The sequence below is a fragment of the Mustela nigripes genome, chromosome 2 (genome assembly GCF_022355385.1).
Source record: "Mustela nigripes isolate SB6536 chromosome 2, MUSNIG.SB6536, whole genome shotgun sequence".
NCBI classification, from domain to species: domain Eukaryota; kingdom Metazoa; phylum Chordata; class Mammalia; order Carnivora; family Mustelidae; genus Mustela; species Mustela nigripes.
This window is the reverse complement of record NC_081558.1, coordinates 83136920-83155053: the sequence shown is the minus strand read 5'-3', so window position 1 is coordinate 83155053 and position 18134 is coordinate 83136920. Positions and strand designations below refer to the sequence as shown.

The window sequence follows — 18134 nt, the reverse complement described above, 5'->3', positions numbered from 1 at the left end:
TAAATTTCTGGAGAAGAGTGACACTCTGTGGAGAAACAAAAGATGAAATACAAAGTAATTCATCTCCTCTGTCTTCATTTACTTCCCATGAGTTCAAAAAAGGGAAAAAGAACAATATGGTATAGTCGGAATAAATCAATGGCAGTTTAAGGTCCATAATTTGAACAAATAAAGTTGATATTCTAAAAACCAGTTCCAAAGGCATAATTAAGAACATGCAGGGATGAAGCGGGGAAGGAATATAAATCACAAAGCCTATTCCTTTTGCCCTAAAATTGCCTGGATTATGTTTCTGGGAGAAGTAGGAAGTATCTGCAAGCAGTCATCTATGTCTAAATATCCATAACTGCAACATCATTGCACAGCCTCACAGTGTTCACTAAACAACTTGAAATAAAGGCTTCCATGTGAATTATTTCAATCACACACACACTCACCTATCACATGAAGATTCTGATTTATGAAACCAAAGGTCGTAAGAAGAGTACAGATGGAGGTAGCTTTACAGAGGAAATACGCCCCTTAAAAGTTGAGTGTAAACCAAGTTTACATAAAAATATAAAATTGAGATACCTTGAAATGTAAACATACTTAAGGGTGAATTAGTGAGTTCTTTTTTAAAGATTTTTAAAGATTTTATTTATTTATTTATTTATGTGAGATGGAGACAGAGTGGGAGGGGCAGGGACAGAGGCAGAGGGAAAGAGAGAGAATATCAAGCAGATTTAACACTGAGTGTGGAGCCCAGAGCCTAGAGCCTGTTACGGGACTCAATCCCATGACCCTGAGGTCATGACCTGATCTCACAACCCTGAGATTATGACCTGAGCCAAAACCAAGAGTCAGACACTAAACACACTGAGCTACCCAGGGTGCCCCAGTGAGTCCTTTTTAAAATCCAGCAAACCAAAGTAATAATTATTGTTTTAGCAATAATTAAGTTTTGAAGTATAAGAAGTATGATCAAATAAAACATAGTTCCAGTAACAACGTTTCCTTGGGGATAGAAACAAGTTGGATGAAAATGAACCCTGAATATTACCTGCTTTTACAAATTCAGCGTATTTTTTAAATTTTGATATAATTGGCATATAACATTGCATTAGTTTGGGGTATACTCAGTGTATTTTTCTATGACTATCCCACCAAAACATTGATAAATATGTCCTTGTTAATAATCTAACGGTTCTGCTCTTAAGATTTTCTTAAGGACCACATTATCAGGGCACCTGGGTGGCTCAGGTCACGATGCCCAAGTCCTGCATCAGGCTCCCTGCTCAGGGGGAAGCCTGCTTCTCCCTCTGCCTGCCACTCCCCCTGCTTAAGCTATCTCCCTCTCTTTCAAATAAATAAATAAAATCTATTTTAAAAAAAAAGAACCGTATTATTGTTAATGTGTTTATTTCAGGTTTTTTATAAATTGATAGCAGGTTTCTAAGTGGGATAAACCATATTTTGTTATCACCCACTAAGCATTAATTTCTATATTCTATTTAATGATATTTATCAACAGTCCTTAAATATTTAAATAAATATTTAAATGACTTCATTTTTCCTTTATATGTGGTTTAACTGCTTTAATATTAATCAGTTAACAAATATTTGTTGTATGGCCTCTTTTGTACTCCAAAGAAAACTATCTCATATGGGTTTAATAGAATATTATAAGAACTTATTTGGTGTTTGTGTTTTACCTTTATTGTTTTTGAATAATTCAAGTATTGGAAACTCATTTAATAAAAAGGTAGAAGAGGAATGGAAATCGATATTCTGTGATCACAGCATCCAGTGGCTATAAACCTGGTATAGTGGTTAGGGGCAGTCTCTGGAGCCACACTGCCTGGGTTTTATTCCTACCCCTAGGACTTCTTAGCTGCACACTATTGGGTAAATGATTTAACTTCTGTGGACCTCAGTTTCTTCATCTGTAAAATGGAAAGGATAAAAATTATAATGCACCTACCTCCCAGAGTTATTGGTAGGATTAATTCACTACTATGTAAAACACTTAGCCCTCTGCATCTGTAACAGGGAGCTCCTATCACCGGGACCAGACAGACAAATGAGCCAGGCAGTTTGGGTATCTGTGGGAATGCAAACTTTACCCGCACACTGAGACCCATGGAGTCTTGGATGGCCAGTGTCTCCTTTAAAGAGGTCAGAGGGCAAAACAAATCCACTCCCAGCACTGATGTGTAGAAGTGCAAGTGCAAGTTATTAGGTTCCTGTGATTGCTGCAACAAATTCCCACAAACCAGTGACGTTAAACAACAAAAACCCTCTCCCACAACTCTGGAGGCCAAAAGTCAGAAGTCAAAATGTCAGCAAGGCTGTATTCTTTCCAAAGGCTCTAGAGGAGTGTCTATTCATTGCTCGTCCAACATTTGGAGGTTATTTGGCATTCTTTGACCTTTCTTGTGTTAAGGTCATATCACTCCAATCTCCTCCATGAACATCTCCATCACCTCTTCTCTATGTATTTTCCTCTTCTTTCTCAAATATCCCTCCACCTTCCTTTATAAGGACACTTATCACTGGGTTTAGGGTCCACACCAATAATCCAAAATGACCTCTTTATCTCAGGATTGTTAACTTAATTACACTTATAAAGACCCTTTTCATACATAAGGTAACATTCATAGGTTCTAGGGATTAGAATAAATATGTGTCTTTTGCGGGGGAGAGCACCATTCAAGCCACTACTTCAGTATTTCCAATCTTCTGATTTTTTAAGCATAGTAAGAAATAAGAATTTTTATTGCTAACCTCTCAATGCTTAAATATCGGCTTATATATACAATATAACACAGAAAATAAAAAATTAAGGAACTTTAATTTTCTAGGTAAGTAGTCATATATAGAATTAAGCCATAAAAGGTCACAGTTTACAAGAGTTGAATCAAATACTCAGGTGCCCAAATAACTACTAAAAAAAACCAAATGATAAATGACAGTACAATTATATGTGATAAGATTGTCTTCTAGATATCAGAAAGCTGTATCTTTAAGAAACATGAATAGGGTTGGGGTGCCTGGGTGGCACAGTGGACTAAGCATCTGACTCTTGGTTTCAGCTCAGGTTGTGATCTTGGGTTCGCGAGATCTTGGGTTCATGAGATCAAGCCCCATGTCGAGCCCCACATTGGGTTCTGCGCTCAGCAGAATCTGCCTGTGTTTCTCTTCCCCTCTCCCTATGCCCACCCCCTCTAAAATAAATCGTTAAAAAAAGAAAAGAAAAAAAACATGAATAGGTTTGATTCTATAGATGAAAAGCATACATATATCTTCAGATCTGCTATTTATAAAGGCATGAAGTAATTTAGAATGACACACACAGTATCATGGTTATCTCTGCAAGAACTGGACATTTTGGAAGACATACTACTATATATATTTTCCTATTAGCTTTATGTTTGAACCATGTCAATGTATTACTCCCCTTAAAAAAATAAATTTAATCAACAACTTGTTTATTTTTTTTAAGATTTTATTCATTTATTTGACACAGAGAGAGAGATAACAAGTAGGCAGAGAGGCAGGCAGAGAGAGAGGGGGAAGCAGGCTCCCCACTGAGCAGAGAGCCAGATGCGAGTCTCGATCCCAGGACCCCGGGATCATGACCTGAGCCAAAGGCAGAGGCTTTAACCCACTGAGCCACCCAGGCACCCCAACAGCTCTTCTTTAAAGTCCATGTGACATATATTTAATACCTGTTTCAAGACCCAGTATAATTAAACTTACATTTGTAGCTCATGGAGCCAATATAAAGTTTTTGCCATGGCTCTTCCATCATTAAAATGTGGTGTTGGAACCCCATACAAGTTAAACCTATGGAAACTTGATGGGTTATACTTTCGATTCTTTGCTTCTCCTGTGAAAAAAAGAGGAAGCAACACAAATAACCTTATCTTGCCAGAAGCACATTATGCTCTCACTGACGCTGAAAATGGGAGTGGGAACTAAATGCAATTGTAACAGTGCCAGGATTGCACAGATTTGGCTAGAGGACAAGCACCCTCCTATGTTAGCTCGGAGACTGGCAAGACAAGAGTTCCTGTGTTAATACTTGGTTAAGTAAGTCGAGAAATGATGTAGGAGAAAGACATATAAATGATGAAAAATTCAGGCCCCATTAATGTTACAGAAATCCTGAAGATCAGGGGAGGTACTGCAGTGCTTTGAGACCCCAGCTGTCCTTTCCATTCTGCTAAGATCTGAGAGGCTGTTGTTGTGTACTTGTTCTCACAGAGATTTGGTGAGATCATCAGAACATTGCAACCCTCCTTTTTCATTATAATCACTTATCTCATATTAGGAACTGAAGCCTGAGTACCCAAAGGGAGGTCTTTATATTTAAGATCTAATACTGTACTTTTTTCAAATCATGATGTAGTATTAGTTTTCTATTCTTTTTTTTTTTAAGATTTTATTTATTTGACAGAGAGAAATCACAAGTAGGCAGAGAGGCAGGCAGAGAGAGGGAGGGGAGGAAGCAGGCTCTCCACGGAGCACATAGCCCAATGCAGGGCTTGATCCCAGGACCCTGGGATCATGACCTGAGCCAAAGGCAGAGGTTTTAACCCACTGAGCCACCCAGGCGCCCCAGTTTTCTATTTTCTAGATAAGAAAAGTAAGACTAGGGGTGCCTGGGTAGTTCATTCGTTGAGTGTCTGCCGTCGGCTCGGGTCATGATGCCAGGGTCCTGTGGTCAAGCCCCGCATGAGGCTTCCTGCTCGGCGAGAGCCTGCTTCTCCATCTCCCACTCTCCCTTCTTGTGTTTACTATCTCGCTATGTCTTTCTCTGTCAAATAATGAAATAAAGAAATGAGGGCGATTCAGCCTCACTAGTAAAACAAAAAATATGTGAAAGCATAATTTGTCTCTCAGTTAAATAAAAATAAAGAAGATGGGAAAGCTCACTATTAAGGAGGATGTGGAGAAATGTAAATTCTAATATACTATGGGTGTGAGGGCAAATTGGGGCAGCTATTTGGGTGAATGGTTTAACTCTAAGAGTAAATACTTCAAATGCTCATAAATCTAGGAATATATCCTTAAAAAATACATCATATTCACAAAGATATATAGGCAATGTTACTTGTAATACTGAAAAATATGGTATAGATAACTGACATGAAAATGCAACTAAGGTATTTCATTAAATGGGGGAAAAGGAAATAGAAAAAAGTATATGCAGTGGGGAACAAAACACACGTATATTCTCATATACAAACACACAAAGAAAGGCATCTATGGAAGTATCATCTGGGGGTGCCTGGGTGGCTCAGTGGGTTAAAGCCTCTGCCTTCGGCTCAGGTCATGATCCCAGGGTTCTTGGATCCAGCCCCACATTGGGCTCTCTGCTCAGCAGGGAGCCTGCTTCCTCCTCTCTCTGCCTGCCTCTCTGCCTACTTGTGATCTCTGTCTGTCAAATAAATAAAATCTTAAAAAAAAAAAAAAGTATCACCTGTAAAAGATTGGGAATTAAAGAAGATTTTCTTTGTATTTTAATTACTTGTAATGACTAAAATTAAGTATATTTAAAAGATATTATATATTTATTGTTATTGAATGGTGCTCTTGACATAGTATTTTAAATAAAAAACATTTAATGTATAAAGCAAGTTCCCCAAAAGCATGGAGAATATCATCCCTCTTAAGGAAAGGTAGATGGCTTATTGCATGCAGGTTAGAAAGATGTTCAATATATCAAATATAGTTATCTCTGGATAATGGAATTTCAATGTTATATTTACTTTCTCATTTTTTTGAGATTTGTATGTATGTGTGTGTGTGTGTGTGTGTATTTGTTTTAATACTTATTTAAGTAAAGTAAACTCTACCCCCAATGTAGGGCTCGAACTCATGACTCCAAGATCAAGAGTCACATGCTCTTCCAACTGATCCAGCCAGACACCCCAAAGATTTGTTTTAAATAATTTCTACACCCAACATGGGGCTCGAACTTACATCCCCAAGATCAAGAGTTGCAGGCTCTAACAGCTGAATCAGCCAGATACATGCCTGTCCTATTTTATCGAGATATTTAAATTCTCTACAATTATTTGCTTTTTAATAAAAAAATAAAGCTACTTTCATTAGGAGAAAAAATAAGGACAATATTAAAGAGATTGGATTCTGTGCCTTTTCAAGAGGTCAATGAGACTTCCATAAAAATCAGCAAATGAAGGTAATTTCAGTCATTTTATAGTCTATTAGAGCTCTTTTAAAAATAAAAAAAGAAATCTATACTCATTTTCCTCCAACTGCTAAATGCATATAAGATATCTAATTACAGGTGGTCTACCTGTATTTTACAGGTTGTATTGAAAACAATTGAAAGTTATTGAATTTTATTGTGCAATACATACTAAACTTTTTCAAAAAATGAATAAGATATTTTCACAAGAGAGGGAGAGAACAAAGGAGGAATAAGGGAAGGGAGAACTGGAAGGAGGAAAGGAAGAAAAGGAGGGAGACAGGGAAGTAGATGGGGTACCAGTGACTGGTGATGGAGTAAAAGGAAGCAGGAGCGGCATGAAGGGGAAGGCAGAGATGATCTCAAGACGGGATGTGCTCAAGTGTAGGGGAAGCAGCAGAGACTGGCCATGAAAAAAGAGAATGACAGATTCCAGACAGCAGAGCAATGGGCATAGGAAACAGCACCAGCTATGAGCAGAATTAGGAGGAAGGGCACAGAGAAGAACTATGGTTGGTGTGAGAGGCTAGAGGAGGAGGAGAAAAAGTAAAGAATTAGAGAAAGGAAGGATGAGAGCATCCTTGTGCTGCAGTAAAAGGTAAGTCTTGCTTCTAGTTAATGAGGATTGAGCTCATGAATCAGTCACATACAATCCATTGGCTTTCTCAGGACATACATCAGAGTCCAATTCCCAATCTATTATATCAAGATGCCACTTAACATCAACATGTCAACAACTAAGCTGTATTTCATAGCACTGTAAACATCTAATGCCTTTTAGTTGTGCTATAGAACACTTCTAGTAATGAGCTACATTAGACAAGATCACATAATAGTAGTAGTAGTAGTAGTAGTAGTAGTAGCGGTGGTGGTAGTAGTAGTAGTAGTAGTAGTAGTAATTGAGCACCTACTATGTTCTAGGCACTACGGATGCATTTTGCAGGTACTCACCTAATCCTCACAATATTATTATCACCATTTAAGAGATTAATGGACAAGCAAGTATTTGAAGCTATTCTATGTGATTCAAAAAATTGTGTACTGACCATTACCCAATCTAAGTCCTTAGACTAATCCTGACATTTGAATAAGGACAGTATTTTTTAAGCCTAAAACTAAATGTAACCTTTCTTAGATGTTTTTCCTTTAAATAATACATACATTTCTACATCTGATATACAAAATGTCTAAATATATGTGTTCCTAGTTATGAGGGTTTATGACCTTATGAATAAGTTACTATTTACTGATCACTTACTATATGCCAGGCATTGCTTTATGCACATAATCTCCTTTATTCCTCTTCACAAATCTGAGAGTCCTCAGGTCTATTTTACACAGGGAGACACTTACCCACATAATAATCATTGTGAGAAACAATATACAAATCATGTCCTTCCTTTCCTTCCTTCAATACTTCTTCATAGGATTTTGGTGGATTCACCACATCTCTAGCTGGTAAGTCTGAAGGAAGAATTAATGAAATCAGTTTTAAGGTAGCTTTTATCTATTTATAACATATTTAAATTGACCAGAACAAATAACAATGAGGTATGCCAATGACACAAACTACATGGGCATTCTGAGAACACAAATGAAGATTTAGCAAAAAAGACAGGACACCACCTACGTGTTACTGTCCTAGGGACTCCCACTTGACCTGTCATTCCCTCAAATTCTAAATAATATCCCAACTGTGTATTGGCTAACTATTTAGGTTATTCTGAGCTGTATTCCAAGCCTGGTTAAATTTTCTGATTCTGAGATGCTCAGGACAATTTTGATTTTAGTTTGCTCCAAACTTCCCAAAATGTTCTAAGCAAATTTGAATCTCAGTCAGTTTCAGAAGCCCTGATGCCTTGTGGGAATAAATTTGGTGATAGCTGTAGATTGAAGCATATACCCTAAGTCTGTTTTGATCTGAGTATCCATCTTCAAAGTAGCCAAAAGTGCTTGGGAAAGCACTGGTATCGGTAAGAAACTCTTCCTACTGATCCCAAACATAGAGTAATAAGTTATTTGTTTAATAGCTGCCTTCCCAAGACTGGTGGACCCCAGTTTTATATACTGTGAATTATTTTGTTTTTATTGTTTATGTAATGATTTTTAAATATAATTCCAATCATAATTTCATTCTTCTCTCTCAACCTGATAACATAGATTCAGAAGTTTTCTTTCTTTTGGACTTCTGCTAAGACTTGGGGTCTGTAAACAAATAATTAAGAATACTAGAAAGTGGATCCACTCAAAATAATCCTGTAAAGCAGTATTTTTTTGTCTGATATATGAAATATTACACCTATGAATAGACAGATACACGTTTTGGAACATTGCTTCTATTGTATATTTAAATGAGGTACACCTTGACAGTACTTTCTTATTAAATGGTCCAATCCTAGATAGTAGTTATGACACAATTACTGTAATGCTGTAATGCCATGTCTACATAAATACAATTTTAAAATCTTATTATAAAATAAAAGGATACATCATCTGCTCTAAAATACATTTTTTAAAGTTTTGAACTTTAATTTTAACTTTAGATCTGATATGATCAAGCTGTAGACTTTGAAGATTTTACATCCCAAGAGAGAGGCATAATTTATCTCCACAGTGGTGATACTGTGTTAAAGAATATAATCTAATGGACCTTTTGGTGGAAAAAAATATAAGATTCCTGAGGTAGAGCCTTAATGGGTACAAAAGAACAAAGAGAACCAAATTTCTTTCCAGGATAAATAAAAATGGAAGTTGAGGTCCCCTTCAGTAAGACCACGAGAGAGAGAGAGAGGAAGAGACATGAAAAGGAGAGGAGGAGATAAGTGTGAAACAGGTGGAAGGTAAAATGCCCAACAACATGGCAGAAGGCTGGGGCTTCCGAAGAAACAATGGCCTGTGACCAATTCCATTATAAGTTGTTGTTAGTTGAAAGATGCACTCTACTTCCTCTCATAATGAGAGTGAAGCTCTGCTCTACAAGCTGCCTGCATTTAGCATATGTGGGTAGACACTGTGGATCTGCTCAGATGGAGAAAAGTCCACAGCATTTGACAAACTTAATTGTTCTGTGGTCTGCTTCATAGAGTTAGGAGTTATGAACACATCAGGAGCACCTGGGTGGCTCAGTCGGTTAAGCTGCTGCCTTTGGCTCAGGTCATGGGTTCAGGATCCTGGGATCGAGTCCCGCATCAGGCTCCTTGCTCGTCAGGAAGCCTGCTTCTCTCTCCACCTCTGCCTGCCTCTCTGCCTGCCTGCGTGCTCTCTCTCACTCTCCCTCTCTCTCTCTCTGACAAATGAATAAATAAAAATCTGAAAAAAAAAAAAAGAGTTATGAACACATCAGAAGCATTGGTGGAGATAAAACACACAAATGTATGTCCAGGGAGAAGGGACTGAGGACTTCATAGCTGGCTCCAGTATCAGTTTTCTTGAATCTCTCTCCTTTCTCTTTATACCATCTCTATTACTCATTGCATCTGTTTCCAAAGGCTGAATTTTTACTGCCATGGTACACATCAACTCTAAGGATTCTGGATCTGAGAGTCATTTTCTTGCTATGAATCATCATTTACACCACCACCAAGTGCCGCATCAACAAGATATTTAATCCTGCTTTCTAAGAAGACATTGATTTTCCTTTTCTTTTCTTTCCTTTTTTTTTTTTTGGAAGACATTTCACCATCCAACTCCCCATCACTTTTTTATTACCTCTGATGACTGTTGTCCCAAATGTTGTATTGAGCACATCCAGGCCTTTAGGTAATCCCGGTGTTTGATCATGAGATTTTCCTAGGGGTGCCCGTTGATTGCTAAAATATACTGATTCCTTTTTATCTTTAACTTTCTGTTGAAATGTTGTTATAGGCTGCGGGTTGATCAATACCTTTGCCTAAAGAAATCATATAAAGCACAGATATAACAACAAAAAAAAGCAAAAATCTGAAAACTGAAACTAATCCATAGCTGGGAAGAAGAGAAAGTGATTGTGGAAAAACATTTAATTATCCTTGCCTTTCCTCATCTCTTCAAATCAACTGTCAGCATTGAAGCTATGTAGCTGAAACATGCCCTACATGAACTTACTTCACTGAGGCCCTAAGGTTTCTAAGAAGAATGCCCTGGTTATTTGATGCGGATTCTAGAAAAGCGGAAATGACAAGTACAAGAATCACATGATTGCCACGAGCGCTCTCCAGAGGTATAGATCGGGTCTTCAGAATCTAGACTGCCCAATTAACACAGGTAACAGTCAGCCCACTCCCCCAAATTCAATACAGGCACTCGGCTGGGCCTCGAGGTTCTATCACCCAGCCTTCATCCTCTCTGTTCTCTAACAAAGCCTGACAGCATTTCTCTTTAGCCTGAGAAAATGGAATGCAACTTGGCTTGTATTATCTGAGGTGAAAATATGTAGATTGTCTCTACAATCTAATTTCTCTACAGTCTGGTGGCTGTTGCTGCTTGGATTGTTTTTTCACTACTCAAAAGTAAGAGTGGGAAGGAAATTGGAACTGATGATTTCATTAATACCTCATTCATGCATTTTCACCTTAGTAAGTTAATAATGTACAGGGAAAAAAGGAAAAGAAGTTACCGGTATCGAAATTTTAGATCTTATTCCATGTGTCAAATAAGGAGCAATTTGGGGATCCTTTGCTCTACCGTAAAATACTCTCTCAGCTCCAGCAGGTGGATATCTATAGTTGAAAAATTTTTTTGCCTCAGGTGGAGTAATTAGCTATAGTGAGACAAGAAAATAGAATTAAGAACAGTTTTTTAAAAATATTAGGATTAACCTATCCCAATCAGTGAACACCATTGCATGAGTGTAATAAGTCCATGGGGAACTACAGACCCATATAATGAAACTTCCTAAAATGTGTTTTATAGAAATGAATGTCATATTTCAAAAGTTATATCTAGAAAACAACCAAGAAGTACCCAGGTTAAAAAGCATACCATAAATGACTATTTTCTATAGAAATAAAAGGTATCTCCAATGGTTTTTATAGAGCTAAAAATTGTAAGCCTGGAGTTTTCACTTCCTTGAACAAAATCATTAGAAGTTCTCAAAGTGCAGTAAAGAATCAAAATTGACCACATTAAGTTTATACAGCTTTCTTAAGGAGCATTGAGAGTTGTCTTAAGAGACAACTGAAGAGACAAACCTAAGGGTTTACAAAAATGCCTATTGAAAATGCTCACCCTGGGAAGTTTTTCAGTCAAACAGGTTGCAACTCTGTCTCCAACAGGAATAACTTTTCCTGCCTAAGGGGAGAAGCAAACAAACAAACAAACAAGTAGTTGGTCATTGTCAGGAAAGAGGAGGAGTATTTTGAAGAATGGCATTTATTTTGAATCTTGCCTATGCATCTTATGCTAGAAAGTTACTTTCAATGGTTTAACACAATTAAGAAAAATATGCAATACATCAAATCTAAAGTAATCCTGATTTATAATATAAACATTAAAGCTAAATATATATAAGTATACCTTTTTTACAGTGTTAGCTTTGTCAGTGTCCAGTTATGGGATCTCTGTGACATGCTGAGGGAGTCAACTTTCAGAAATAATGTTTATCAGTTGTACTATGTCATCAGTACAATGGGAATATGGCTGTGTTCAAGCTAAATTCAAGATAAAATGTTAGGTACTTCTGAGTGTGTGTGTGTGTGAGTGTGTGTGTGTGGTATGTTTGCATATGCGTGTATTTCCACTAACACCCTAACTTTTCACATAGGCAAATATGTCATTTCTGGCCAAGCTCCTTCAGTGAATGGCCCCAATGCACTGGTTTCCTTCACTTAATTGTTTTTTAGACTTCTTTTTTTTTAAGATTTTTATTTATTTATTTATTCATCAGATACAGAAAGAGAGAGAGAGAGGAAGAGGGAGAAGCAGGCTCTCCGCAGAGCAGGGACCCCAAAGTGGGACCCGAAGCCAGGACCCTGGGACCATGACCTGAGCCAAAGGCAGCCGCTTAACCCACTGAGCCACCCAGGTGCTCTCCTTCACTTAATTTAACTCGGGTCTTATCTGTCCTTCCTTTGCCCAAGGCAAAGATTACAATTATTCCCAGCGGTGTACTTTTTATCTATTTCTCCTTTGTCATTTCAAGACAGCTGATTGTTACTTCTGGAAAAGGATAAGTTTTGGGTTTTTTTTAATTAACATATAATGTATTATTTCTTTCGGGGGGTACAGGTCTGTGATTCAACAGTCTTACACAACACACAGTACTCACCACAACACACCTTCCCCAATTTCCATGACCCAGCCACTCCACCCCATCATCCCCACTCCTCGAGCAATTCTAGTTTGTTTCCTAGGATTAAGAGTCTCTTGCGGTTTGTCTCCCTCTCTGGTTTCACCTTATTTTATTTTTTCCTCTCCTCCCCTTTGATCCTCTGCCTTGTTTCTTAAATTCCACAAATCAGTGAGATAAAATTTTCTTTCTCTGATTTACTAAGCTAAGTAATTAACTCAGCATAATACCCTCTAGTTCCATCCACATCATTGCCGAGTGGCAAGATGTCGTTTTTGATGGCTGAGGAGTATTCCCTTGTGTATGTATACACCACACCTTCTTTTTTCATCCATTGGTTGTTGGACATCTAGGCTTTTTCCATAGTTTGACTACTGCGGACATTGCTGCTATAAACATTGGGGTACAAATGCCCCTTTGGATCACCACCTTTGTTTCTTTGGGGTAAATACTGAGTAGTGCAATTGCTGGGTCAGATGGTAGCTATATTTTCGACTTTTTGAGGAACTGTTTTCCAGAGTGGCTGCACCAACTTACATTCCCACCAACAGTTTAAGAAGTTTCCCCTTTCTTTCCTGTGTGTGTGTGTGTGTGTGTGTGTGTGCGTGCGCGTCATATATGTGTATATATGTTATATATATATATGTATACATACACACATATATATATATAATGGAATCTATAATGGAATATTACTCAGTCATCAAAAGAATAAAATCTTGCCATTTGCAACAATGTGGATGGAACTAGGGGGTATTACACTAAGTGAAATAAGTCAGAGAAGGACAAATACCATATGATTTCACTCATGTGGAATTTAAGAAACAAAACAAATGAAAAAAAAAAGAAACAAAACAAATGAAAATAGGGGAAGGGAAGAGAAAATAAGATGAAAATGGGGGGAGCATAAGTGTTGTTTATGTAGGAAATAAAATGTAGGAAATAAACTGAGGATTGCTGAAGGGGAGGTGGGTCAGGGGAAGGAATAATTCAATGATGGGCATTAAGAATGACACTTGATGTAATGAGAACTGGGTATTATATGCAACTGCTGAACAACTAAATTCTGTTCCTTTTTTAAAAAAATTCTATTCCTGAAACTAATAATAAAGTATATGTTAACTAAATTGAATTTAAATAAAGAATTTTTAAATACTCTGATAGCCAAACAAAAATAAATAAATAAATAAAATAGATTGCCTGGGTGACTCAGTTGGTTAAGCATCTGCCTTTGGCTCAGGTCATGATCTTAGGGTCCTGGGATCAAGTCCAGTATTGGGCTCCCTGTTCCACAGGGAGTTGGCTTCTCCCTTTGCCCCTTCTCCTACTCATTCTTTCAATCTTTCTCTCTCAAATAAATAAAATAAAATAAAATAAAATCTTCAAATAAATAAAATTTTAAAAATTAAAAACTAAGGGAAAAAACTTCCCATAATGAGTATTTTGGATCTTCGGAGGAGCATGGAGAAATCAGGATGGAAAAAAGCAGAGAGATTAACATTTGGGTGGATGGATGAATATGTAGATGTTGGTAGGGGGACAGATATATTAAATAAATGGATGGCTAGATGAAAATAAAGACACATGAGGTGTCTGCATATGTCCAACTCTTGGTTTTGGTTTGGTGGTGATCTCAGGGTCATGAGATCCAGCCCCACATGGGCTCTGTACTCAGCTCAGAGTCTGCTTAAGATTCTTTCTCTCTCTCTCTGTTTGGTCCTCGCCCACCATGAATATACTCTCTCTTTCTCTCTAAAATAAATAAATCTTTTTAAAAAACTGTGTAGGGACACCTGGGTGGCTCAGCTGGTTAAGCGCCTGCCTTTGGCTCTGATCATGATCCCAGGGTCCTGGGATCACGTTGGAATCCTTGCTCAATGGAGAGACTGCTTCTGCCTCTGCCTTCTGTTCTCCCTGCTTGTGCTTGCTCTCTCTGACAAATAAAATCTTAAAGAAAAAAAAACTATATAAAGAGACACATGGATATAGATTGGGTTGTGGAAGGTTTTTATTATGTTAACTGTTGAGTGCAGAATTCCTCTAGGGCGAGAACCATCAGTTTAAGAGAGTACCTAGATAACATCTCCGGGTATAAAAGAGGAAGCCCACAGACATGACTAGACAGAGAATTTAACTGCTTTGCTAAAAAGTAGGTAAAAATATGAACTATTGGGGTGCCTGGGTGGCTCAGTGGGTTAAAGCCTCTGCCTTTGGCTCAGGTCATGATCCCAGGGTCCTGGGATTGAGCCCCACATGGGGCTCTCTGCTCAGCGGGGATCCTGCTTCCTCCTCTCTCTCTCTTCCCACCTCTGCCTACTTGTGATCTCTCTCTGTCAAATAAATAAATAAAATCTTAAAAAAAAATATGAACTATTGATGGGCTAGACTAAGGAAGGAAGGGTTAAAGGAAATAATAAATAAGACTGAGGAGAAGATGGGAGGAAGAAAAGATCTTGCAGCTAGTGAGAGGCCAGGAGGCATAAGACAAGAAATCAGCCAATGAGGAGGAGTCCAGCTTTAATGCCAAATCTTAAGTAAATTTTACTCATAAACTACACTATGTGAAAAAAAACTTACGTAAAAAAGGATAGGGACTGTGTTGTAAATTGGGTTAAAGCAGAGTACAGAAAAGGGAAGAGATATACAAGTGATTTTTTTTTTTAAAAGACTCATTTATTCAGCGTCATGATCAGACTATTACATTTAGCAATCAACAGCATGGGTGCAAAACAAAAAAATCTACATTAAAACCCTTTGTTGGAATGCTTTACACTTTCCACAGAACAGAAACTAAAATAACCTGTTATACAATTAGTCACAAATACAGTCCTCGAGTTTTTTTGCCCATACACATGAGTATTGTCTAAAACATGTCTTCTTTGTAGCAGCGAGGCCCTGCCACCACTGTTCTTGGCTGAGTTCACAAATCTGTTGTAACCTGTAGCTTCCCTGTCACGTCTCTGGCTCTCCTCTCCTGCTAAGCTTTGTTTCCTGGCAGGAATTAAAACCTTCTGCCACTGCCATAGCTGCTGCTGCTGCTGGAACCACCATAGCCACCTTGGTTTCGCGGTTTGGCGAAGTATTGGCCTCCACCACCATGAGGGCCAGAGCTTCTGCCTCCAAAATTGCCTCCTTTCATGGGTCCAGAATTTGAGGACGGATGGTTGTAATTGCCCAAATCATTATAGCTTCCGCCACCTCCAAAGTTGCTTCCACTACCACCGCCATAGCCGCCTCCGCCTCCTCCGTTGTTATAGCTGTCATAGCTGCCACTCCTGCCATAGCCACTGCCCTGGTTTCCATAATCCTGTCGACCATTTCCATAGCCTCTGCTTCCTCCAGAGTAACCAGGGCCGCCTCCTCCATAACCACCATCATTACCAAATCCGTTATAGCCATCCCCACTGCCACCATATCCACCACCACCTCGACTGCCACCAAAGCCACCTCGACCACTGAAGTTTCCTCCGCGACCAAAGTTGTCATTCCCACCAAAACCACCTCCACGACCACCACCCAAGTTTCCAGAACCACTTCGACCTCTTTGGCTGGATGAAGCACTAGCCATCTCTTGCTTAGAGAGCGCTTTCCTTACTTCACAGTTGTGGCCATTCACAGTATGGTATTTTTGAATGACAATCTTGTCTACAGAATCATGGTCATCAAGTGTTACAAAAGCAAAACCCCTCGTTTTTGCCACTGCCTCGGTCAGTCATGATCTCAATCACTTCGATTTTCCCATACTGTTCAAAATAATCTCTTAGATGATGTTCTTCAGTGTCTTCTTTAATGCCACCAACAAACATCTTTTTCTCAGTTAAGTGGGCACCAGGTCTTTGAGAATCTTCTCTTGAGACAACCCTCTTTGGTTCCACAACTCTTCCATCCACCTTGTGTGGCCTTGCATTCATGGCTGCATCCACCTCCTCCACAGTGGCATATGTGACAAACCCAAAGCCTCTGGAGTGCTTGGTGTTCAGATCTCTCATTACCACACAGTCCGTAAGTGTTCCCCATTGCTCAAAATGGCTCCTCAGACTCTCATCGGTTGTTTCAAAGCTCAGACCTCCGATGAAGAGCTTCCACAGCTGTTCAGGCTCTTTGGGAGACTCTGACTTAGACATGACGGCGGTGGGAGGGGAGACTTTAACGATGCTTACTCAGCAGCGTCCACGGGCAGAAAGGAGTAATCTAACGAACGTATCTCTACAAGTGATTTTTTAATTCAGCTAAAAATTGTAAGAAATCTCAGAAATATCATGAAACATAAAGTCTCTCCTGCTATACCTGCTATGGGAGCTCCAGCCATTCTTTTAAATATTCAATGGAAAGATGGCCTCATTAGGCTAAAGAACATGGGGATATTCAGGCAGCTATTTATGTGAGTGATAGATAGAAGGATGGATTGATGGATGGATCAATCAATCTGTGGCCTGTTGGGTAATTCTATTTGGCTCTCACTGGCTTCCCTTCCAAATGTTTGACAGTAGATAATCTCGGTTTTCATCATTGTAAACATTTTTTGGACAGAAATGCCCTTAGAATTCCTCATAGACAAGGGGCGCCTGGGTGGCTCAGTGGGTTAAAGCCTCTGCCTTTGGCTCAGGTGGTGATCCCAGGGTCCTGGGATCGAGCCCCACACCCTGCTCTTTGCTCAGCAGGGAGCCTGCTTCCTCCTCTCTCTCTGCCTGCCTCTCTGCCTACTTGTGATCTCTGTCAAATAAATAAATAAAATCTTTAAAAAAAAAAAATAAGAATTCCTCATAGACTGGCCCACATGAAAGCAATTTGACTACAAATCAGCAGGACATCAGATGTCCTCATGCCATTTGACTGGAGACACAAAAATGGAAACCATTATGTCTGATTTCTATCTAGAGTGTCATAATATGTCTGACAACTCTCCCTCAGCCCACCTCAGTCATGAATCTTTTTTTATTTCAGTTGTTCTCAAAGGCCTATTCACCAATTTGAGGTATGAAGGGTAGCAGAATAAAGATTATTGCGAGCTGATTATTCTAAGAAACAGCAGGTGAGAAAGAAGTGCTGAAAACAAGAGTAGAAGTTACCCTTTCATAAGGGATATTTACATTTTACAAAGGAAATTATTTGTAAAGGTATCTCTCTCTCTGTACCGGGAAGAAAAGAATGACTCTAAGTCTCCAGCCTATCAATGGCGAAGGCTGACTTAAATCTGCATAACAAATTTTACCCTTGTTTACCAGCATTCTCCTGGCAACTCCCCAAAACTTGACTTCCCTTTGCCCAAACATCTTTCTTTTGTCTTTAACTTAAGATGGTATTTAAGGAGGTGGCTTGGGCCATCTCGGGGAGTTAGTCAGTCTTTCTGGGTATATTCCATGTATTCATGAGGTATATATATTTTAAAACTTCTGTTTGTTTTACTCTTGCTAATCTGTCTTTTATAACAGAGAGTTTCAGCCAAAAACACAGAAGAATAGAGAGGAAATTATTTCTCCTCCCCTATAGTTTCTCTACCAAGCCCCACAACATAAATGTGTTTTTTTTCTTCAAAGCCTACACTTTGAATCTAGCTATTCCAAACATACTCGCCAAGTTTGGTGAAAATTTGTTGTGTCATTTTTCATTCTGGTCCACTAAGTGGCAAACAATGAAATTGTGTTTTATCTATATAGACATAAATTAAAC

At 38.7% G+C, this 18134-nt stretch overlaps 2 protein-coding genes across 2 annotated transcripts in view; both read right to left on the bottom strand.

The window, feature by feature from the left end:
• The window catches only part of EFHB (EF-hand domain family member B), a 54630-nt gene that overhangs the window by 20833 nt on the left and 15663 nt on the right, over window positions 1-18134 (bottom strand). Inside the window, exons 2-6 of the mRNA XM_059387968.1 lie at window positions 11405-11467; window positions 10794-10937; window positions 9908-10088; window positions 7553-7663; window positions 3742-3871 (exon numbers count right to left, since the gene is read on the bottom strand). Coding sequence (XP_059243951.1) covers window positions 3742-3871; window positions 7553-7663; window positions 9908-10088; window positions 10794-10937; window positions 11405-11467 — 629 coding nt within the window. The remainder of the gene's footprint in view (window positions 1-3741; window positions 3872-7552; window positions 7664-9907; window positions 10089-10793; window positions 10938-11404; window positions 11468-18134) is intronic.
• LOC132009963 (heterogeneous nuclear ribonucleoprotein A1-like) lies at window positions 15405-16647 on the bottom strand. The gene is given in 2 exon segments (XM_059387967.1): window positions 15405-16152; window positions 16154-16647. Coding segments are annotated over 2 exon segments (1122 nt in total). The 5' UTR covers window positions 16589-16647; the 3' UTR covers window positions 15405-15465.